At 41.5% G+C, this 25084-nt stretch overlaps 1 protein-coding gene across 2 annotated transcripts in view; it reads right to left on the bottom strand.

Annotated features, from left to right (window-relative positions):
- The window catches only part of LRRC1 (leucine rich repeat containing 1), a 131549-nt gene that overhangs the window by 62548 nt on the left and 43917 nt on the right, over positions 1–25084 (bottom strand). For both annotated transcript variants that reach the window (XM_007095528.3, XM_042986584.1), the window contains one exon: positions 18958–19075. In XM_007095528.3, coding sequence (XP_007095590.1) covers positions 18958–19075 — 118 coding nt within the window. The remainder of the gene's footprint in view (positions 1–18957; positions 19076–25084) is intronic.

Genomic DNA, 25084 nt, shown 5'->3' with positions numbered 1-25084 from the left:
TGGGTAGCACACAGAATAGAAGAGAGGGTGCAAGGCAAGGAGTGAACAATGCAGTTCTCCAGAAGCGCAGGGAGCAGCTCTTTGGCCCAGATAAACTAGGCAAAACATGGCTTCTCAATTATTCTCACCACCTTTCCCCAATGCACATCCCTACCCCAGGTCTAAGGAAACCACTGAGTGTCCCCAGGCACCAGGGGTTCTCAATGTCAGAGTACAGAGGAATCAGTGGCAGCACTTATTTGATGATAGGGCTGGACCCACTCCTAGCAACTGTCTCACCAGGTCTACGGTCCACCGTAGGAGTCTGCATTTTTAACCCAACACTCTTGGCGATTCAGATACAGAGGGTCTTATAGCTGCCTCTGAGAAATGCTGAGGCATTTAATTAGCTTAATTGGTTCTCAGTCCTGACTGTATGTTAGAACCACCTGGGGCCAATCACCACCTGAGATTCCAATAAATCAACCTGGGGTGGGATTAGGGCAGTACTTTAAAAAGTACTGAGTCCAATGTGCAGCCATGTTAGGAACCACTAATGATGAGGCCCTGGCCATTTTAGTGCATATCTGACAATTATTCATGGCTCCCATCCATAATTTACCTCCATCAGAAAGCTATTTCTGCTCTCAGATTGAAGAGAGCCAACATGTAAAGACTGTGTGCATGGAAGGCTTTGTCAAGTTGCCTCAAATGGAACGGAAAACAGCAAAGTAACAAGGGAAAGCTATTTTGTTTGGTTGAAGATGGGGAAAGGATGGAGGGGGCGTGTTTGAATCTAATTTAGCTGCCTCCTCCTCATTTTTAGGTAAGATAAATTTTTAAGAAATCCCTTTACCTGTAATACAAGTACACCTTTCCAAAAGTAACCCTTTTAAAAAAGAGGCTAACTTAGAAAACAGCATGCAAAAGGTATTCTAAAAAGGGCTCAAAAACATGTTTAAATGATTCAAAGAAATACTGTAGAAAAAGACCTTAAAGGCTTAAATTTTGTAAGCTGTCAACAGATGAAAGGATATGCTATTTATAACTCATTTAACTTCTTAAAAAGAAATAGAACTTATACATTAAAATTGGTGTTATCCCCTTAAAGTATTCATCATACAAGGCATGCAAATATATTCTTCTGGCATTGCCACTGGCTAAATGTTTTGGAGTTCTTTCTTAGAATTACAATGAGTGTTTCTCATAACTCAGTGTTTTGTTTTGTTTTGTTTTTTACTGTTTATTTATTTTTGAGAGACAGAGCATGAGCAGGAAAGGGGCAGAGAGAGAGGGAGAGAGAGAATCCCAAGCAGACTCCGTGCTGTCAGCACAGAGCCTGACACGGGGCTCAAACTCACTAAACACGAGATCATGTCCTGAGCCAAAATCATGAGTCTGACACTTAACTGACTGAGCCACTCAGGTGCCCCAACGTTTGCTTATTTAAAGGGTAATTCAGGTTCTTACAATAGACACTTGCTTTTTGGACTAGTAAAAAATCATTTCCTGTACTAAAGCCATTATTCTATGGACTTGACTGAAGGCAAGAAAGGTCAGGTTGTAAAGACATCCTTTTAGCCTAATGCTGTTCAGGATCGTGACCCCACCAGGAACCATTAAGGTTCTGTTAGGCTCCTAGCTCCAATTTAAATTCAGACAAGTTCTTCTGGAGATTAAAATGCAGACTCCAGGAATCATGCCCTGGAAGTTTGATTGCATAGTCCTTATCTAAGGTGGAAATATGCAGTCTTAACAAGGATTCTAACATAGGCAGTCTCAAGCCCATCTGGAGAAACACTGCTCCAAGTGAATGAAGGCCATAATTCGAAGTCTAAGTTTCTAGGCAGAAAGAATACTTGCTCTCACCATTCCTGAAAGCCCCTTTTTCTGTGGTCTGATGATCAGCAGGGCATTCTGGTCTTCCATTTTAAACCTATAAATATGGTTTTGCCCACAGGGTCTGAACATTTCTGGGGGTAGACTGTGGCTCGTCATTCCTCCTTCTGCAATACATGTGATAGTACCCCACTGCCTGACACAGATAGAATGCACAGTTAAAGTTTCTAGACTGAACTCAATGTAAAAGTTCAGATTTAATCCTTTTTTAAGAATCTAAAATGTGTTATAAATATCCCACCTTCTAATTCCATTGAAATGCTAGCTTGTCACCTCTGCCAGTCATCTACCAGCTTCTGAATAGATTAATTTTATTCAAATAATTCAAGAAATCTGCACCCCCAGGATGGATAAAGGGACTACAGAGCCTGGACCTTATTACACAGTACCATCCATATAATAAGTGCTCCTACACATCAAAAGGTGACAAAAATAGGTGCTTTCCTCTCGTAGCCAGTTTCTCTCTGAAATTACAATGGAAGGAATGGTCTCAAGGGCTAAGTCTAAGAGATTCACTCACTTGTTCATGTATTCATCCATTTGTTCATTTATCCATTTATTTAAGGAACTACCTATATGGTGGACGGTAAGGAGACAGAGGTATAAGAGACACACACTCTTTGCCCACTGTGATCCATAATCCAGTGACTAACAGAAGTATCATAAAAACAAGCCCAGTACAGGGGCACCTGAGGGGCTCAGTCGGTTAAGCACCCAACTCTTGATTTGGGCTCAGGTCATGGTCTTGTGGTTTGTGGGTTCGAAGTCCTACATTGGGCTCCACGCTGACAGGGTAGAGCCTGCTTGGTATTCTCTCTCCCTCTCTTGCTGCCCCTCCCTGCCTCTCTCTCTCAAAATAAGTAAACTTTAAAAAAAATTTTTTAATGTTTATTTTTGAGAGAGAGAGAGAGAGAGAGAGAGAGAGAGAGAGAGAGAACAAGTTGGGGAGGGGCAGCGAGAGAGGGAGACACAGAATCTGAAGCAAGCAAACTTCAGGCTCCGAGCTGTCAACACAGAGCCTGACACGGGGCTGGAACTCACAAACCATGAGATCATGACCTGAGCTGAAGTCAGACACTTAGCCAACTGAGCCACCCAGGCACCCCTAAAAAAATTTTTTTTTAAAATAAGCCCACTATAGTGTGATACCCAACACTGGCAACCTCAGCCAGGGCCAGGAGAATCTGGAAGTAGAAAGGGCAGGTTGTTGACTTTTCCTTTACTTGCCACCATTGAGTTTTTATAATGACTGTATACTGTGTGTGTGTGTGTGTGTGTGTGTGTGTGTGTGTGTGTGTGTGTGTGTATTTGTTTTGTTTTGTAATCGCAAGGTGTAAAGTAAACTTGGAAACACCATGGGTAAATGCAATCACAAAAGGGTCTTGGAAGGAGGAAACTTTGTCTGTTGTCTTCAACACTTAATATGGAATAAGCAGGCTTAAAATGTCCTGAGTCTACTCTGGTCCTAGCCATAGCTAATGACCAGACTCCAGACAGAGAATATTGGTGGCTGGTTACCCCCACCTTTTGCCTTCTGGGTCTGCCTCTCTGTGGCAGCAGCAAAGCCTGCATGGCTCATTCCAATGCCAGACATCGATCAAACATGTACACATTACACCCAAAGAGTTATGAAATCTCTCCATTAATTATGTCATAGGGTCAGCTGTCCAAGACATACACCACCATCAGGATCACTCACATCCCTCACAACTGGCAGATCCAGCAGGAAACAGTGACTGCTGCTGTTTCCTCCTGGAAATGGTGATTGTTGGTGTTTTTCAAGCCTTCCTCTGATCTCTCAGAGTCAAGGGAAAAGTGTAAAAAAACAAACAATGTGTGCTATAAACCACTTTTGACATTGCTTTTGTTGTCACAGATGACCTCGCAGATGTCAAACCAATGGAAACTTTTCAGTCCACATTTATTGACCATTCCATTCCCTTTTACTGCAGCCTTTCCAGATGTGCTCCCTGCCGTTGGTCCCACCCTTGGTTAAGCTCCTGTGACTCTCCTGTTTCTCATCAGTCCTCCAATGGTGGTGCTTCCAAAGGTGCTGCCTTTCTACAGCCAGTGTCTACACCTTCATCCAGGACAACTTCACCCATTAATCTGCAGGCTTCCTCTCCATCCCATAATTCAATCCAATGATTGCCATTCTCTCGCTGGGCCTTTTCTACAACCCCAGTCAACAATACTGACAAAGCATCCTGCTGTTACTTCTCAGAATCTTACAAGGGGCCCTGCTGCTCTGCTTTCTTTTAAACAGTAATACTATGCGTGCTCATCTCCCCCTTCCAACACCATCTCTGCTCCCTCTCCTTGAGTGACGTCATTCATGCCCATGGCTTCAACCATCACCTACACCTGGATGACTCCCACACCTTCATCTGCTAAAATTTCTCCCCTGAGCCTCAGATCCTTATATTCAGCTGCCTACTGAACATCTCTATTTAGATATCCCAAAGGCATTTCACCTTCCACATGCCCACAAATAAACTCAGCTTTCCTCTTGATCTTTAATGTCTCCCATCTCTTCTGCAGTGGTGAGTGGGAGTTTATCCTCCCACTCACCCTACCCCTCCACATCCAGCAAGCCTCCCACTTGTCACCCGCACACCTGTTCTGGCATCTCCTTTTCTCTTGCACCCTTCTCTGCTCTTTCTACCCTCAACATGACCTCCTGCATCCAGGCTGCCCTCAATCAACTACACGTTCCTGCTAGTGCCAGGGTGACATGTAAGCCATTCCCCTCCTGGAAATCCTTTCAGAGGTCCCGCAGAGCTTTCGAGAAAACATTCCTTAGCCATGTATACAGAACCTTCATGATCTCATTGCCATGTACTCCAGTAATATTTTGCATTTCCCAAATTCATCACGCTATTTCAGACACACACTCGTGCAATTTCATCTGCCCAGAAATATCCTTCCCGAACTTCATCTCTACCTGCTACTTATACCTCAGAGCTTGAGTGTCATCCCTCCCAGGAATGACTGAGATCCTCCCTCTCCAGGCTCCTTCAGGCATATCTCTGAGACAGGATTTTCCACACTGTCCTGGTATCACAGATGGACTTGGTCCCTTCACTGTTGTGCCCTAAATCCCTCGAGGGCCATCACTAAACCGACTTGCCATCTCTAGCTCCCCACATGTAACTTACATACCTGGTGATTGTTAAATAGTTAATAAATGAATAAAACTTATTTTAAAACTGTTCTTGCTCCAATGTACCTTATCTTGGTGAAACATACATTCTAGCCAGGAATTCATTTTGTTGTGCTTTTCATTATGAAATATGATGCCTTTATTTAGAACATTTCTTTGAGTTTATCTCTTCCCATATAGATCCCTAACGAAGGTCAGAACAGCTGGTAACACAGAAAAGAAGAATTTTAGAGATAAGATGAAATTCAATCGGCAGCAGGGAAGGGCTCCAGAAGACCAAAGCATCTGCTTAGAAAATGCCAAAGATCTACAAGGAGGACATCTCTTTGCCACGCTCCAATTAGTCAAACCCAAAGGCTGACCAGTCCACGACAAAATCCAAAGGCAGGGACCTTGGTGTAAAGAAAGCACAACAGTTAGCGTTTCTCTCTAGTTGCCAATGTGCAAAGCCCCTGAAAGGAGTGATGATTTCAAATGTGTGGGGAGGCATAGGGCAAGTAGGGACTTCTTGAAGCAAATTATGATAATTTGCAATTATGATAAGGCACATGCCCATGGCATTTGACTCAACTTAGGGCTAACTTCAGACTGGCCCAGGCCCTTGCCATGCTTGGCCCCTTGGGTCTTAGCCAGCTAAACAGACCACGACTCAAACGGCAGTTAGCTGAGGGAAGGAGGGTTGCCAGGGACCCATGCAAGTCCTTCCAGTGGTTTGCTGCCTCCCCACTTACCACAGGCCTCCCCTGAGAGATCTGTCTCCTCAGCCCCTCTGGTGTCACTCAGGAATCACTCCCAGCTCTAGGCTGCTTTTATTTTGGACGTGTACTAAGTTACTGGCACTTGGTTCTGTCACTTTTGTCTAATTTGCTCAGATCCTCTAGTTCATCCTGACCCATCCCTCATCAGCCCAGCTAAATGCAAGAAGGGCTATTCTCAAACACTTTGCAGCACCATCAAACAAAAGTGGAACAACAAGGTTAAATACTTCAGGACATCAACTATTTGTGTGTAATGATACTTTGATCAAGCACCTTCACAAACAAAATACATGTTAGGTAAATACAGAACTGACTGCATCACGGCACCTTAAAAGTAGTTGAGCACTTATGCTTGGTCTGCTGCTGTCCACCTTCTTTCTGTGGCTACCTCTGCAACTACATTAAGGGGTAACTGTGCCCCCTAAACACAAAAATCCTAAATCAGGTAGAAACTTCTAAACTGCTTATTCATCTCTTTCTTCACTGTCTGGTTGACTCTTAACTTATCACATCTGTCTGGAAACTCCCCTGTCTTGTCAGTTATTCAACATGGACCATCCTTTGAAATCTACAGCTTCCTGTTAGGTGTTACAGATCTGTTCATATTTTCTCCAGAAAGATAAAAAGGTAGGAGCTATAAATTAATCTGCCTTTTAAAACATTTACGTATTTAGTAATAATGCTTTGGGAAACACTCACAACCCATAATAAGTGAATAAAAGCAAGAGACATGTGCTGCATAATCCCAGTTTTGTGAAACTGGTAATAAAAGGGGGGAAAAGATAAATAAAATACATTAAAAACATTATTGATGCTCATTCCTCAGTAGTAAGATAAAACACTTTTATACTGGGGAGAAAGAACCGTGATTTTAGAGTCTCACCAACCTGGGATCAAATACCAGTTCTGCTACTCACTAGCCATGTGCCCAAGAAAAAGTTTTTAATCTGAGACTCACTTTTTTTTGATTGAGATATAACTGGTGTATAACCATATTCAAGTTTCAGGTGTAGAGCATAATTCAGTATTTATATATATTGTGAAATGATTACCACGGTAAGTCTATTTAACACCCGTCACCAGATATACTTACAAAATTTCTTCTTGTTATGAGAACTTTTAAGATCTACTCTCTTAACAGGGCATCTGGGTGGCTCAGTTGGTTAAGCGTCTGACTCTTGATTTTGGCTCAGGCCATGATCTCGTGGTTCGTGGGTGCAAGCCCCGTGTTGGGCTCCGTGCTGATGGTGCGGAGCCTCCTTGGGATTCTGTCTCCCTCTCTCTCTGCCTCTCTCTCAAAAATTAATAAATAAACACTTAAATATTAAAAATAAAGATATACTCTCTTAGCAACTTTTAAATATGCAGTACAGGATTACTACCTGTAGTAAATGTGCTATATATTACATTCCCGTGGTTTATTTATGAGACTCAGTTGTCTCATCTGTAAAAAGAGGATACCAGGGTACTGCTTGGAGAAGATTTGATGATTCAATGAGATATTATATGAGAATATACACATGAAGTGCTTAGCCTACTGGTAGTCCAGAACAGGCACCCAATAAATAAAGATTCACACAGTTCTCTTGGTTTTCCAATAATGTGTCTTTGTGTTTGACTATTATTTAATTCTCAACAATGAACATGTGCTTTAAACAACATAAGCTACAAAAGAAATGATCCTAGTGATTCATTTCTCTACCCTTTTCAAGGTGCTTTTCTTCATCTTCTTAGGGCAAATGTAATTCATTTTACCAAGAGCGGAAGGAAGGAAGGAAGGAAGGAAGGAAGGAAGGAAGGAAGGAAGGAAGGAAGGAAGGAAAAGAAAGACAGAAAGACAGAAAGAAAGGGAGAGAGAAATTGAAGACCCACTGAATTAGTGCTACTCGGTGTTCCAAAAATTTCAAAGAGGGCAAATTCGCTGGCTGCTGGAGGCATAGCTTCATATAGCGTAACACCAAAGAGATGATCCTCTGTGGGTTAATCAGGTAAGAGTCTTCTAGTTGCCAGCTCAGTGACAATGTGTTTGGAGAAGATCAGGCTGTGAAAGCATGTGCCATGCTAAGAAAATTCACATGGGACCAAGTGATCAGCTATGCTAAAGGAACTAGGTACTAAAGGCAACTGGTCAGCCTATCCGTCACCTCTCTTCAATGTTCATATCAGAGAATTAAATGCCCATGACAGTGTTTTGGTGAATATTCATATCCTGAGAAAAGAATGGAATGATCTTAAGCATCCCATGGATAAAAAAGAAGGCTACACTTGCTTCCAAGGGACGTTCGTGTTGTCTAATCTCTTTTCTTTCTAAGGTAAAATCCTATGCAGTCTTAGTTTTTGGCTTTCCTTGTTCTACACTTCTAGCAAGGCACCAATCTTATGAGATTGTGATCTTTTATCAAAACAGCACAATTACGTTAGAAGTGTGACATAATAGCTTATTGCGAAAGCCACACATCTTTCATTAGATGATGTTCCATTTCCAGCCTTAGAAGATTTACAAAACACCTCCTCTCTGGGTAGGCCAATTTTAGAAGTGATTGGATTCATTCACTATGTAGATTTTTAGGAGTTTAAATGTCTTAATGATTTTTCCCTGTTTTTATCTCTGAATCCAGGGAGAACCTAGTCCCAGTATTGTCTATATCCTTTCTCTAACCCAGACAAAAAGTAATAGGCCTACCTTTATCATTTTCTAGATGCTCCAAAAATAGAAGTGCCACTCTGCTGAGTTTCTTATTTCAGTCCCACAACTAAGTACAAGTACAGTTTGGGACACAGCACTTCTTCAAGGCTCCGTTTCCTCATCATTCATTCTGCGATGCTTCTGCCCACCTCCCAGGAGTAGCGTGTGAATTAGACAAAACACAGGGGTGACGAGGTGGCACAATGGCTGGACGTGGCACCTGGTGTGTAGATGGCGCCTCAGGCAGGAACCCCCCTCACCCACATCACTCCAGCCTCCAAACCCGTGGTGTCCTCACCCCTGCCCTTCATTCTTTTTTTTTTTTAATTTTTTTTAACGTTTATTCATTTTTGAGACAGAGAGAGACAGAGCATGAATGGGGGAAGGTCAGAGAGAGAGAGAGGGAGACACAGAATCTGAAACAGGCTCCAGGCTCTGACCTGTCAGCACAGAGCCCGACACGGGGCTTGAACTCATGGACCGCGAGATCATGACCTGAGCCGAAGTCGGACGCCCAACCGACTGAGCCACCCAGGCGCCCCCCTGCCCTTCATTCTTAATCTCACAGTGCTAGCTCAGATCTCCATGACCCAATATGAGGATGATGACAGGATTAGTTATGGCAGCTAATGCTGAGTGTTCATTATGCACAAGGCACTGTTCTAAGCACTTTTCATACACAGCCTCTTTTGAGGGTCACATCTCTATGAAGTCAGGGCTATTGTATCTCCATTTTACAGATGAAGAAACTGAGGCACAGGGAGGTTAAGTAGCTTGTCCAAGATGGTGATCCCTAGCTTGAAAACTGTTAATGATCCCATATTGCCTAGAGCAAGAGCTTCAAACATTCCTCAAATATAAAATTCTAATTTTCAAAATATATTTTAGTTTCTAAAAATTCAAATTAGAAAACATTATGCATACTTGCACAGATTTTATGCCAATGATTAGCATCCATGGCTATCAATCCTGTTCATCTATTCCTGGGTTTAAAATTTTTTGTGCAGAAATGGGAAGGAAAGCTACCTTGTCCTCTACTGACATGTATCTAAATTTCCCATAAATGTGTCACTCACTGGAAGGTTGTGACAGTGCAACATAATCGTGTGTGTGTGTGTGTGTGTGTGTGTGTGTGTGTGTGTTTACGAGGCCTGCATGTGACCAGTGACATAAAACCAAACAATGGCAGCATTCAATTATTTGCCATTTGTGGTAGATGATGCTAGTGTTTACCAACAACCAGGTTTCTCTTCCTGTACAAATATCTAACAGCATTTCCAAGCTCCTTTCAGTTAAGTTGGGGGCATAAAATTAGCCAGTAGAACATGGATGGAAATAATGTACAGCATTTCTTGACATGATCCACACAAACTGCCCACATACAATCCCCCAATGTCTTCCCCTCCCACGAGGACCTTGGAAGCTATTAGTTGAGTGAAGATGTAACATCTTAAGAAGAAGACCGGATCCTTGACTGTGTAGAGCCTCTCACCACCCGTTTCCCTATTCTCTGTCTCCCCCTGACTCCCACATCCCTCCCCCCGAACTGGACTGTAAGTCGAGCACTAATAAAGTTCTTCAATGTGTTGAGGACTTGAGATTTTGGCTTTTTTTTTTTTTTTTAAATCAATAGTCAGTCTATCTTGACTACTACACGGAGCTTAGCATTTCACCTGGCAGAACAAATCCTTTACAACACAGCAGTAATCAGCTGTACAATAATGAGAAAGAATCCGATGACAACTCATATAGTTTCAGTTGTTATTCTTATGTACTGGGTGCTTCTTTGATTTTTGATAAATATAAAAATTTTCAGTGAATATCTAAAAGACAAGTGCTGAGATATTTGCATTTTAAGGATATTTCTGACTCTGTAAATCCATAACAAACATTTGAAAAAAATCTCCAACAAGTAACAATAAACACTCAGCTGAGGAATCCACTTACTAACTCCCTCCAAATTTACAACTAAAATATGAGAATTTCTAAAGACTGCCTGATTTCAATTTCAAACCAAAAGAACACATTCTTCCTTCAAGCTTCTTTCAAATCAGTTACAGTTACTGACACTCCTCTGCTGGCCCCAGCACTTTATTTATACAACAGCGTAACAGATGTTATGTGCAGTTCTTCACATATGTTTGTTGTGCCTGTAGATTTACTTCCTTAAGGGATGGAAGAATAAGGCAAAGAGCCTTAGATAAATACAGTAGGTGCTCAATAAATTTTACTTGAAGTAATTACGGGCTATAGTTAATAACTGTAAACATTAAAAAAAAAAAAAAAGAGGCCAGGGTCCAAGCCTTTTTTCAAACTGCAAAATAATTCAGAATCATAATTCATTATTAGCTTTGCACAGATACCTCAGGTTGGAGACTTATTCAACACTTATGAAGCTAATTTAAAAACCAAATGATTTCTATATATAATCCTCAAGCTGCAGCTCCTCATTCACTTTCTCCTTCTTGGATCCTCCACCCCTTTCTAAGTTGTGTCTCTTCCAGCTTAATAAGCTCAGAGCACCGTTTGCATTCAGAGCAGAGTGTAGCTGTCACCATCCTGACACAGAGATGCCACCCGGCCTTTAGCTGCCCAGAGGCTCAGCGTCACTTGGCTCAAGGCACATTCACATGGCAAAGTAGGTGGCCTCAAAATCAAGATCAAAATGAAGTAATATGGCCGCTTACTTGCAATCACTTTCAGAGCTGGAAACTGTCAAAGCCATGCCTACATATATTGCTTAATTAAAAAGTGAACAGAAACTGTCATCCCACATGTTGGAGTTTTGTTTTATTTCAGGAGAAACCATTTTTTTAAAACAATTATTTTTGCTTCTCTAACTCTGCCTTAGCTCTATGTAAATCTACCATTGTTTTTGGAAAATGTGGCATCTAACACAGAGCATAGCATTTGAAGACCAAGTGAATGAAATGAAGTGGGCAGGGGACGAGGGAGGAAGGTAGACAAAGAATTCAAAGAACCTGGAACTAACCAAAGAGCTTGCTGACCTAAAAAGTATATTCAGAGGTGTTTTCTCAAATGCAAAGGTTATCATCTCTATTATAAACCTGCTAATAAAAAAAAAAAAGTCAAGAGACAAAGTTACATAAACCTACAACTTACTCAGGAGAATCACAACTTTTCTGGTAACCAGAAATTAAGCTATATTACCATAATAAATAGCAATAGTTTACTCTTCTATACATTCTGGAAAAGGAAGTACAAGGCAGGCAACCTAAGGAAACCCTTCAAGATGAGAGCAAAAAGGATTCAGATATTCTGGAGAAAAGTTAAGGGGAAAAAAATGCAAAAAGTGTCAATATGGCCATCAAAAGGGATCTATAGTATCAAAGTTTAGTTTCTGTAGATTATCTGAATAAGAAAATACATAATATTCAGATTTTATTTCACTAATGAAATCACTGTACAGCAGATCTCTGTAATGGTTCATATATAATGTAAAAAGCAAGCTCAGATTTTATTTTAAGGCAGCTAATACTGAAGGAGAAATGCTAAAAATTTGTCTGCAGCAATACTGGATACTTTGAAGATACATGGTCATGAAGTTCTAAGCTTGTCTTTGTACTCTAAAAACATATATGCTGAAAATACATTTAAAGATGTGCCTGCCCTTTGGTAGTTAATATATGGTTTTCAGAGCTGTTTCTATTGATCAGAATTATTATGCAACCCTTTTGAAATTGCTCTATCTGAAGCAGATATGGAGTAACTAACGTAAGACTGTCAGTGTCCTGGTTTATTTACCTAAATTGGCATTTAAAAATGTCTGCCTGGTTTTAAAAACCAATCCACACTACAAAGTGAAACTACTGGTCTGAGGATATGTAAAATTATGCACTACAAATTCTGAAAGAGTGCCAAAAACATTTGGAGCAAAGGCAATGTTCTAAGAATTTCCCTTCTGATTTAACAATGTGTAACATTAAACTGTCATGGATTTTCAGTTTTATTTGCTAAAATATCACTGATGTTTCTATATCATCCAAAGGGGGGGGGGCTATTTGAAAAGTTGGTTTCACCTTTTTCTGTGTTTTAAATGGTTTCTATATATCTTCACATTTCAACAATGCTCCTGGGGTGGGGGGAGAAAAACTATTTGTAGCATGCTAAGGTGACTAGAAATCTCACATAAGCCTAACTTCTTTCCACCTCTGCTTTAAAAATAATTGTTATTATCTGGAATTAAAACATGAGAAATAGGCAATTCTATTTTTTTTCTGTATTAACCCTTCTTCCTAACAAAAGCAAAGGGACAAGCTAAGACAGAGAAAGGGCTCAAGACAGGAAAGTCACAGTTCTTACAAAGGTAAAACAGCAAGCTCTGGTTTGGAAAGTGACCAGCTCTCCAGACACAAGGTAGAGTGGCCCATGGGGCCTCTCTTCGTGGGATGTCACTGGGGCCGGTATGAAGTCCAGCCACTGGAGCAGGTAACAGAGCTAATGAGAGAGCACTAAACTTAGGCACGAATTAGGCAGTGAGAAAAGAGAGAACAATGGCTTGACTGTGGCTAGTCTGAAGTCTGCATGGGTAGAAACTGGCCTCTGCCACACTTGGGGTGTGGGTGTATGTAGTTATTACCAAAAAAAAGGCTAACTGTTCACAATTAAGTAGCAAGACTTTGAGGCACACTGGATGTATTGCTTGCCAGAAAGAGCTTTTTTCAGGGCATACTCAGAAGCACCAAGGCTTGGTGTTATACAAGGTCATTTCAGGAGGCTTCAAAACGGGCTTTGGATTTCATTACACAAACCCACAGCCACAGACCACAGACACTGATCGGCTTCTTGTGGCTGGACACAGGACAACTAACCCATGCATTTCAGCAAAGTCTGGCCTCTGGACTCTGTGGGACGAAGGCCGTACTGGTAGACAGGTTGTCTATCTGCTCACTCTGAAGTCTTGTCCTGGTGATCGTGACGATTTGTACTAAAACTATCCTCTAGGTTTTTGTTAACTCAAGTCTGTGAAGTATTTAGGCAGGGTGTGCGGACGCTGGCCGTGTTTTTCTGTGTGCCCCAGAGTGAAATAAACCCATGGGTTCTTTGGTCTGAAATGCTCATACTAATCAGTGGGACCCCTCAATGCCAGCCATCCCTGTCCACCTTCACAATGATGGCCATACTAGTAGAGCACCTGTGTTCTTTGGAATTTACCTCATTCTGTTAAATCACCTCTTCAAATCTGAAATTTATTTCTAAAGGAAGCCAACTTCTTTAAGTCACTATCATGGATAGAAACTAATAACCCCACATACAGCAGATAAGTGTGATGATAAATATAACATAGTGTTACTAAGTTCTACAGAAGGCAATCCAATGGGGCGCCTGGGTGGCGCAGTCGGTTAAGCGTCCGACTTCAGCCAGGTCACGATCTTGCGGTCTGTGAGTTCGAGCCCCACGTCAGGCTCTGGGCTGATGGCTCGGAGCCTGGAGCCTGTTTCCGATTCTGTGTCTCCCTCTCTCTCTGCCCCTCCCCTGTTCATGCTCTGTCTCTCTCTGTCCCAAAAATAAATAAAAAACGTTGAAAAAAAAATTTTTTTTTTAAATAATAAAAAAAAAAGGCAATCCAAAAGGAATATTGTTTTTTTGCAAAAATGCTAACTTTCTCACCATGACTCAATATTAGAAACTGCTGTTATGTGGCACCACTTAAAATCATCCCTAGCAGTACCAGTGGTATATGCCTTACACTTGGGGAAAAAATGAACTAAATGGATAATGATATAGTACTGTGATGTAAGTCAAATAACAGCACAGGCTATAAAATTCAAGTGACTAACCCTTCAAGCAGGATTCGTGATGCATTAACAAAGTCGGCCTGAGATTCCTGGATAGCAAGATAGTACCATGGGGTAATACCTTTTCTTACATATCTAGAGGTCGTGTCCCTCCAACAACTAAGGATCAGTGAGCACAGGAAACAGACATGAAGCATTTTACCACAGAAAACTGCTTCAGACCTTAAATCAGGGCCGTGATGTAAGCCCTGGAATCAGGGCTTTCTTTAGGCATTGTAACACCATATTCAGATACCAATTTTATACACTCCAATCATCCTTTAATCTACAGTCAGAGGAAACACCTAGTTTCTTTTACCCCCAGTTTATTTTAGTTATTGCCTGACTAAAAAAATAATCCACTGTTAGGACATGAGAAATGTGTCACTTTCCTCGCCTCTCACCGGGTTTGTATGGAAGCAGTGCCTCGTCCCTACTCCTTCACAGGACACGGCCAAACACTGTCCATAGCCAGGTGTTGAGCAACAGAGCCAGGGCTCCCACCCAGAGTCCTGCCTGCCAACCACATCCAGCCATTTCGGGGGCAAAACTGTGCTCATCCTAAGCCTCTCTCTCCTTTTACTCCAGAACAGGTCTCTACAGCCTATATATAACCTACAAGCACCACTCTTCCTTCCTAAGCTCACTCTTCTCATTTCTAACACAATACACAATCCCCTGGACTTTGTGCCTGAAATGCCAGAGAACAAAGCCACAAAATCAGGGTTTAGAGGTCTTGGCAGTACTTGGCATAGGACACATGCCTATAAAAACTTCTCTCCTCCTCATTTATAGATTTTTCTGGAGACAAACACAAAACTTGTCTTCTCTTCCTCACTTGAGCTAAGGAACACCAGAACACGTCTAATTTTGCTCCTGGACTGAAAGGCCAACTCGAGCTTAGGTCAGTAACAGCATCTTAGCTTTTCACCAGTAGTATCTTGAAGGTTTCCCACCTTCCATGCGAGAAGGTGCAGAGCCCGTGGAACCTGAGCATAGTGACGCTCATAACCACAGGAAGCTGCTGAAGGAATGTTAGTAGTGAGCTTGTGGATCCTGCTACTCAGCGTGTTCAGGGGATCAGCAGGGCTGGCAGCCCCTGGGGACTTCCAGCAATGCAGCATGTCAAGCCCCGGCCCAGCCCTACTGCATCAGAATCTGCAGGTTAACAAAACCTACTGCATGCTGAAGTTTGACAAGCACTGAACCAAAGACTTGTGGGGTCTGATACCAACACCCTGCCTTCCTCCATGGTCCGGTAATGCTCTCTGGAAAATCAGGAACTGAGGAAGCCAGTAAAGGTCCTACCGTGACACAGAGAGCTCTGGCTGTGGACCTGCTACAATTCAGGGACTAGGGAAGGACTAAAAGGAACAGTCTCTCTGATCATGGAGGGCAGCCTCAGCCAGAGCCACAGAATACTAGAGGCTCCACCAGGCCTCCAGATGTAAGCAAACCCTTACAAATGCCTGTATCCATACAAAGTAGGGGTTTTCACACAGCCTCTCAGGCTAGAGACTTCACAACCTTTATTTACCTACTCAGTTGCCTAGGAAATTCATTGTGATTTAATCTGAAAAAAAAAAAAAAAAAAAAAAAAAAAAGAGAGAGAGGGAACAGTGAGATTTGCCTGACCTGGAAATAGCTTAAGACCCATGTTCCTGTTGGTTAAACTAAATATGACCTTGTTCTGTTCTGTCATCTCTGTTTTTCTCACAACCTCAAAGAAAGCCTGGAACCCTGCCTGCCATCCTCTTCCACACTGTCCATCACGCCCACACATGCGCGCGTGCGCGCGCGCACACACACACACACACACACACCCATGCTACTGAGCCAGAGCAAGGCTCTGCCCATAGGGGAAGGGGGAGGTTAACTCCCCTCAGCACTTTTTTAATGTCTATTTATTTATTTTGAGGGAGACTGTGTGTGTGCACATTAGCTGTGGGAAAGGGGCACAGAGAGAGGGAGAAAGAATCCCAAATAGGCTCCACGCTATCAGCGCAGAGTCCGACACGGGGCTTAAACCTACAAACCATGAGATCAGGGCCTGAGCCAAAACCAAGAGTCAGATGCTTAACTGACTGAGCTACCCAGGCGCCCTTCCCCTCAGCATTTCCAAATAAGCCTGATAAGGTGACAGCATCTGCAGGATCCTTCACAAAACTCCCAACACCTACAGAAGGAAAGGAAACTTCATTCTGCGTCCTGACACTGACTTCCATAAAAGTCTAGTTTCTTTCATCAATATGCTGGAAGGTATAAAGGGACACCTGGGAGGAAGCATGTGGCCCTTCTTTCTAGCTAAGAATGGAAAGAAACTGCAGATGTGAAAGTGGTAGAACTTTTCTAATGCCAATTTCAAAATTGCTCTTTTATTTCTTCAGATTGTGTGATTTCAGTGACCACTTTCCTAAGTCACTGCTTCCTTACAGAATTAATTGCCAGCGATTCTTCATAACATATAATTTCTGAGACAAGGGATAGCAGTTTCAATTATACATACTTTATTGAATTTTTAAAAATTTTTTAATGTTTATTTACTTTTGAGAGAGACAGAGACAGAATGCGAGCGGGTCAAGGGCAGAGAGAGAGGGAGACACAGAGTCCAAGGCAGGCTCCAGGCTCCAAGCTGTCAGCACAGAGCCCGACACGGGGCTTGAATTCACGAGCTCTGAGATCATGACCTGAGCCGAAATCAGATGCTCAACCAACTGAGCCACCCAGGTGCCCCTAATTTTTTTTTTAATGTTTATTCACTTTTGAGAGAGAGAGAGTGAGCAGGAGCGAGGCAGAAGAGGGAGACACAGAATCTGAAGCTGGCTGCAGGCTCTGTGCTGACAGCTCAGAGCCCCACACGGGGCTCAAACCCACAAACCGTGGGATCTTGACCTGAGTCCATGTCGGACACTCAACGGACTGAGCTACCCAGGTGCCCCTCAATTCTATATACTTTAGATCAATGTGATATAGGATATATATATGGCCTCAGATGCCCGCCCCATGCCACACTCAGGTGTAAGGGGAGCTGTATCTGTGCCGAGGGGTGGGGTCAAGCTTTGCACTACTTGCCACCCCTGTCTCCGGGGAGCCAAACATCAGGGTGTCCTGTGACCTACAGCTTGTAGTTTATACTTGGCCTAAAAAGATGAGCTGGAGCAACCATTCCTCACTTAGAAATGTGTCATTGGCAAACAGATGCCCAGCAGGGTCAGAAGCAAGGCAAGGCACCACAACAACTTGGGCCTGAGGGGCCAGTTCCAAGAGAGCAGGTCAGCAGGGAGGGAAGAACAGAGCAGCTACCAACAGAAGCAGACACACCATAAGACAGAGGCCATGAAACTCCAAACATAGTGTCCGATGCCAGCTCCGTGCCAATGCTTTTGGAATGTTAGCTCCATCCCCATCCTTAAAATCCAATACCCTTTACCTAAGCAGATTTGGGTCCTCTGCAACCCAATCAGCCAGTCCAAAAGATAAGATTTTTTCACTTTTTCCATTACCTTCAAGATAAGAAATAATTCTCAAGAAAAATAAAAGTAGAGTCTATGTCAAGAACATATGGCCTGGGCTAAAGACAGTTTCCAATTCATGGGATCTGATAGATGCCAAAAATTTAACAGCTGTTAAAAGTAGGGGGTAAAATCGTTTTTTCTTCACATTTTCAATTAAGCATTGATTACACTGCTGTCTTATGACAATGACCCACCAAAATGTTCTGTACCTGAGCCTTGTGGTTTCTGTGGAAGACACGAGAATGAAAGATCCAGATCTGAGGCTCGCTGAGGAGAAACTTGAAGGGAAAGGATCATCATTTGTATAAATAATTCAGAGCACGCCGGGACCTATCCCGAGGAAGTTACACCAGAGTCTTTGCAAGAACTGAATTCCATCACTAAAGACAGGACCACTGGGAGCTGCCACTTGAACTCAAAGTAATTAATCATGTCTGCTGTCACTGGCAGGGGCTCCGGCCCACTCCACGAGTGCTGTCGGGGCTACGATCCACAAGGTTAAACCAGGGTATCCACTTAAAAGTGAAAGGTTAAACGGGATAGAGATATCCTACTGGAATGTTCAAGAAAAAGGAAGCACTTCATCATTCCAGTGAAACCTGGTAATCAAAATAAATTCACAAAAGATACCACACAAACCCCAATGTGCAGAATCATCAGTGGCCTAATTAGGAATAATCAATCTCACGACGATGCCTGGACAGGGAGCTGCTCTGTTCACTGCAGGGAGACAGATTCTCACAGGAGCACAGCCGGACAAACCAACCTTCCCCCCCGCCCCGCCCTTCCCCCTCGCCTCAGCAGCCTCTGAGCACTGGGCGAATGACCGCACCAACAGCTCTCAGTGTCACACTCAGTAAAATGAGGGGGCTGGGTATTATGACTGCCCAGTCTACTCTCCGGCTCTCTGAATCAGACTGAACCTACTTTGAGAAAATCATCATCTAAAAATTGTGTTATTACACATTTTCGGTAAATACCCGTAAGCTGACTAAACTATTCAGTAATGGCATTAATTTCATCCCCAAATTTACACAGAGCTTTTCCATAACCACCGGAAAAAGCAACTCCAACAGCATTTATCCAGCTACATTTACTAAAAATTGCCCCCAGCACCAGAAGAGACAAATGGACAATTCAAGTGGAATCTTTTTCTTACCATTCCGAGACACATCAAGTTCCACCAGCTGCATGAAGTTTGCTATTTCTGGAGGGAGCCGCTGAATTTCATTATCACTAAGTCCAAGCTTTCGTAATTTGACTAGCTGGAAAAATTGCTGAAAGACAAAATAGTTTTGCATGGGTCTCACATATATTTGCAATGTACACTTTCTGCCCCATATGAAATTTAAAACACTATGTCTTTTAAAAATTAATGAGCATTGTACCAACGTCAACTTCTTGACTTTGATATTTAAGTAATAGTCATATAATAGTCATGTAGTCCACCACTGGGATAAACTGGGTACAAAGACATCTCTGTACTCTTTTCACAACTTCCTATCAATCTACAATTATCTGAAAAGTTTTTAAAAATGAGTAAGTAGCTCACTGAGAATGGTAATTACTCCTTTAAACTATCCAGTGGGTGGTCACACTTTCTACTTATAGAAAATGATATTCAATCTGTGTTAAGTAAATTTATGTAAAAATTAGAATAAAATATTTTAAAAGACATTTTTAATAGAAATTACTGTGCATCAGAAAGTATATAAATATCCCACAAATGTGCAAAGGGAACAAATTGTTTTTTGACCAATCGAAAGCAAAGTATGTGTACTTCCATTAACCAGGGCATACTGAGGACACGCCTCCCCCCGCCCCCTGCCCCACACCCTTTAAAACTGTACTAAAATGACACTAAAACAATTTATACAAAATGGATATAAATATAAAAATATGAAATAAATGCATGAAGACAATTAAAAATGAGAAAGGACAAGAAGCAAACTAGACATGCCACAAAATCCTTAAAGTCAGAAAACAGATGAACCAATGGGAACTAACAAAAGAATCCAAACAACGCTGAAATCCAACCCTGTGGAGTAAGGAGTCAATAGGAAATTAGGTCCAGGTGACCTCTGAAGGAAGGAGAACTGGTTGAAAATTTATATAAAGAACAGTTAGGTCCCCACATCCTCTTCTCTACCCTGCATAGCCAGGCAGGAGACCGGAAATTTCCCTCTAAAAGAGTTGACTCTAAGCACAGCTGAGGGCAGGGTGAGGCACTCTACTAAAAACAGAAGGACTGAGTCAAAGCCCTGTGAGATTCCACCCCCTTCCCGAAGCCAGGCTCCCAGGCAGGAGAACAGACCCTACTGACACGAATTACAGTACAGTACAGAGAATCCCCAGATTACAAGCCCACCCATGCACAAAGAGCTTCCAACTATCTTCCCTCCCCCCCGCCCCACCCCGCAAGTGTCTGAATCAATCAACCTTTCTTTCTTTCTTTCCTTCTTTCTTTTCTTTCTTTATTCTTTTATTCCTTCCTTTCTCTCATGTCTGTGTGTGTGTGTGTGGGGGGGGGTGTTTGTTTTAGTTTTTTGTTGTTGTTTTTTGGTTTGTTTGTTTTGAGACATAGAGAGCACAAGCAGGGGAGGGGGCAGAGAAAAAGAGAGATAATCTTAAGTAGGCTCCATATTCAGTGTGGAGCCTGATGCAGGGCTCTATCCCATGACCCTGGGCTCATGACCTGAGCCGAAATCAAGAGTCTGACGCTTGGGGCGCCTGGGTGGCTCAGTGGTTGAGCATCTGACTTCAGATCAAGTCATGATCTCATGGTACGTGAGTTCGAGCCCTGCATCAGGCTCTGTGTTGACTGACAGCCCAGAACCTGGATAGTGCTTCGGATTCTTTGTCTCCCTCTCTCTCTGCCCCCTACCCTGCTCATGCACGCTCCCTCTCTCTCTCTCTAATAATAAATAAATAAATAAATAAATAAATAAATATTTTAAAAAAAAATCTGACACTCAACCAAATGAGCCACACAAGCACCCCCAGCAACCCCAGATCTGTCATGCAACCCCAGATCTGTCATTTCAACAAAACCAAGGTTTTCTGGACACTTGAGGAAAGCCCCTAATGCAAGAGAGTACCCATGTCAACCAAAAAATATAATTAATACCCTCAGAGAAATAAGAGAAAATGAAGCAACATGATACCATAAAAAGCAAGCTTCGAAGAAGATATGTTTTTAGAAATTAAAAAATATGTAACATTAATAAAAGAAATGAAAAATAAAGTTAACAAGATCCCTCAGAAAGTAGAATAAAAAGACTATGAGACAGAGAAATGAGACAGGAAAATTCAAGGACTGGTCTACAAGGTATGACATCCAACTAACAGGTATTCCAAAGGAAAATACAGGGGACTGCATCTTCCGGTTAGGATAAGTCCACCATATGGCCAATAAAATGAATGCCAGAGACATGGAAGAATACCAGGAAATATAAAACTTCAGAATGCCAGAAACAAGAAGATTCCAAAAGCTTCCAGAGACCAGGAGGTGGGGGTTGGGGGTCTAACAAAGAATTGGGAATCAGAAAGGGGATGGACTCCACAGCAGCCTTGAAAGTAAGAAGGTCATGGAGCAATGCCTTCAAAATTCCAAGAAAACATTATTCCCAGCCTAAAATTACATCAAGTATGATGACAAAATAAAGACATTTTTATACATGCATGGTCTCAAAAAAAAATGCCTCTTCCTTGCACCTCAGGAACCCATTAAATGTGAGCATAAATCTCAAAGGAGGAGGATCGGAGATCCAGAAATCAGAGAATCAACAAAACAGAGAGAAACAAAAGAAATTCCCAGAAATGAAGAGTGAAGAGACTTCTAAGATGTCAGCTGAGCAGCTGGCCCTGAGAGCGACTGGTCCACACTGCAGACAACAGGGAGGTTCACAGAAGAAAGATTTGGGGGTGGGGCGGGGGGGGGGCAAATGCACATCTGTGGGATTATCTGATGTGTTTGAAAAGATCAAGATTTGTTTGTCCATAAGTTAGAAACATAGAAAACAAAGTAAGCAAAAAAACAAAAAATACAAAGTATTCTTATATATTCATAATATAAATTTAAGACTCAGTTATGAACAATAGTTGGTCATAATGTTTTAATATCCACATATTGATAAAAGCAAAATTTACGTTATGTCAATATTGAGAGGATAGAGAAGAAACAGGGAGTACTAAAGCCACACCTTCCATAGAAAGAAATCAAAAGGTAACTACAAAGTGAAAAAAAAAATCAAATTAAAAGCTAGCTTAGCAGTGTTGGGGCATACATCAGTGGAAGAGCCAGGAGCTGGGGTTTCTCAAGAGTCAGAAACTGGGGTGGGGACAGGAGGTGCAAGGGGCTACTGTTCTTCACTGTCACATTATGAATGAAGCTCACTGGATTTAAAAAAAAAAAACTATTTGCATATAGTGCTTTGCTAAAAATATAAATTACATTTACAAAGGAAAAAGTCTCTATTAAGATTACAGGCTTCTCCAAGTGATAATTTTGAAGAATGCTACTATTTAATAAGCTTCAGGGACTATATACTTCTGTAATCAAAAAGAAGGCACTGTCATTTGGAAAGCAATTGGGCAATACATAGAACATAAGTTTTCAAGTCCACTGACATAATAACGATACTTTGGAGCATCTGTCCTTGTAACACACAGTAACTAAAAATAAGAAAAACGAGCTACAAGGCACAGTATGTCTTTGCATTATTATCAGTGAAAAGGAAAAACTGGAAAACATATATGTAAAATAAGGGAAATGATCAGCATGTTATTAAATAATTCAATATTGAGTAAGAGACTTAAATAATTACTAAAAAGACCATATAACTTGAAAAAGATTTACAATGCAGATATAATTTTAAAAGAAAAAATTGCAGGTACACTGTAAAAAAGCACGTGTGCATGCTGACAGGAAGGAAACACAAGAAAAAAAGTTATTTTAGGTGATAAGGAAAATGCACAACTTTAAATTATTTAACAAAAAATGCAAGATATTTTTAAATAAAATAAACTATGAATCTCAGCAAATGGACACTACTACCAATTAGCTGTACCTGATAATGAAAGTGCTCAATGAAAGAACTAATCCTGTGGACTTCTTTAATCATACAGTTGAGATTTAATTTCTTAAAGGAAAGGTATTGAAATTTCTTTATACTGGTTGTACGAAAGCATTAGCTGACACAAAAGCCATTCAAAAGAGTCACATATTTGAATAATTGAGCTTATGCCAATTGTTCAAAGAGTCTGACAGTTTCATAATGCATCAATGTGTTTACTCAAGCATGAAAAGCTCACTTTATTCTCCAGGAAAGATAGAACCGCAAAAGCACAAAACCATCACCAATCCCATACATTCAGGAACCATTCAGAAATAATACAAGAAATCAAGTCACTAAGGTACTCAGATCTGCAAGTGAATAATAAGTTCATTTTACATCTGTGGAAACAACAGCCTACAAGTCCCCACATCTAGTGTAAATCATAACAGCAGACAAATTTAAGTTTTGTTCTGCATATTAAAAGCATCCTCAAAGAGAGCCTGTCACAAACACCACTTTATTCAACTTGGGATGTACAAACCAGACGTAAAAACAACCCCATCTGACAGGATCCCAAAATGAAAACAGTATTTCCTAAATCCTCCCCTCATTACCCAGATGGGATCTTAATTTGGCATCCAAATGCTTTAAATTAACTATTTTCTTATAAGACCAACACCATGCCACTAAGATTTTATTAAATCCTCAAGTTTTCTACTTCCTCAGATAGTCTGGGGAAAAAACCCACCAAGCTATAAGCCCTTCTGCCTTCTCTTGACATTAGCCAGGGCACATGCAGAACAATTCATGTCGCTGTCTTGGCAGGGTGCTGCAGCACAGAGCGATCATGTGACACAACACACAGACACCATTCTTCAACTATATACCATGTCTGATTACAGCACACTGGCCCACTTTGGAGGACACTGTGTACAATTACACGCAAAGGAACCCAAACTGCCTTGGCTTGTTATGCCACACCACAGCCTTCTTATAGCCACCCTTGTTTTCAGTAGATGCAGAGTCTCTAATTTGGCTGAACAGCATGTTTCCTTTTCCCATTCCCCATTTTGACAAGATTCTTTTTCCTTCTCTTTTGGCAGAGTGTTGGTACCTCCCTTCCTCTTAGAAAGGGACATGGGAAATCTTAGTCCCAAAACAGCTATGTCCTTTTTAATTAGTATATGGCCAAGGATCAGTCAATTGTTCCCCCACTGCCTAAACTTCTCCTCCCCAGGGTAAACATAAAACATTGTTACAGAGTCACCTGGAGGACAACAACATAAAGAATGTTATTAAACTCCAGGGGGGTACCTGGGTGGCTCAGTGGGTTAAGCGTCCTGACTTTTGGTTTCAGCTCAGGTCATGATCTCATGGTTCATGAGTTCAAGCCCCACATCAGGCTCTGAGCTGACAGTGCTGAGCCTGCTTGGAATTCTCTCTCTCGCTCTCTCTCTGCCCCTTCCCCACTGGTACTATCTCTGTCTCTCTCAAAATAAATACAGAAACTTAAAAAAAATGTCATTAAACTCCTGAAAAACTGTTTGACTCCAGCTATAATGACACCAAATTGATTCAAAGATTTCCCTCCCAGGTTCACTCTAACCCTTCAACTAAACGGTGGCCCCTTTTCATGCCCACGTAACTCTCATCACATCCCTACTCCTGTCCCCTTTGATCTGAACTGTCTTTTTGGCCAATCCTCTTGATAAAGATATGGTGAAGATATGGTAAAGGTTATGATACAGGACATAGTTGACCCTTGAACAACAACACAAGGTTTGAACTGCATTTTTTCCCAATAAACACAGTACACCATTATAAATGTACTTTCTCTTCCTTATGATTTTCTTAATAACAATTTTCTCTAGTTTACTTTATTCTAAGAATATAGTATATAATACATACAACATACCAAATACATGTTAACCGGCTGTTTATGTTATCAGTAAGTCCCCCGGCCAACAGGAGGCTATTAGTAGTGGAGTTTTGGGAGAGTCAAAGTTATATGCAGATTTCTGACTGTCGGTGAGGGTAAGAGGTAGCACCCACAACCCCCACGTTGTTCAAGGGTCAACTGTCTATCTGGCATCATCTGGCAATGTTCTTTTCTATGAGATTTATAAAAAGTGACTGTAACTTTATTACTCAGAAATTCTACTTCTATATCTATTTTCAAAAAACTCTCATATTATTCCAGAATACATAAAAGAATGTGTTTGACAGAAT

Source organism: Panthera tigris, chromosome B2 (genome assembly GCF_018350195.1).
Source record: "Panthera tigris isolate Pti1 chromosome B2, P.tigris_Pti1_mat1.1, whole genome shotgun sequence".
Classification (NCBI taxonomy): domain Eukaryota; kingdom Metazoa; phylum Chordata; class Mammalia; order Carnivora; family Felidae; genus Panthera; species Panthera tigris.
This window is presented reverse-complemented; position numbering and strand designations above follow the sequence as displayed.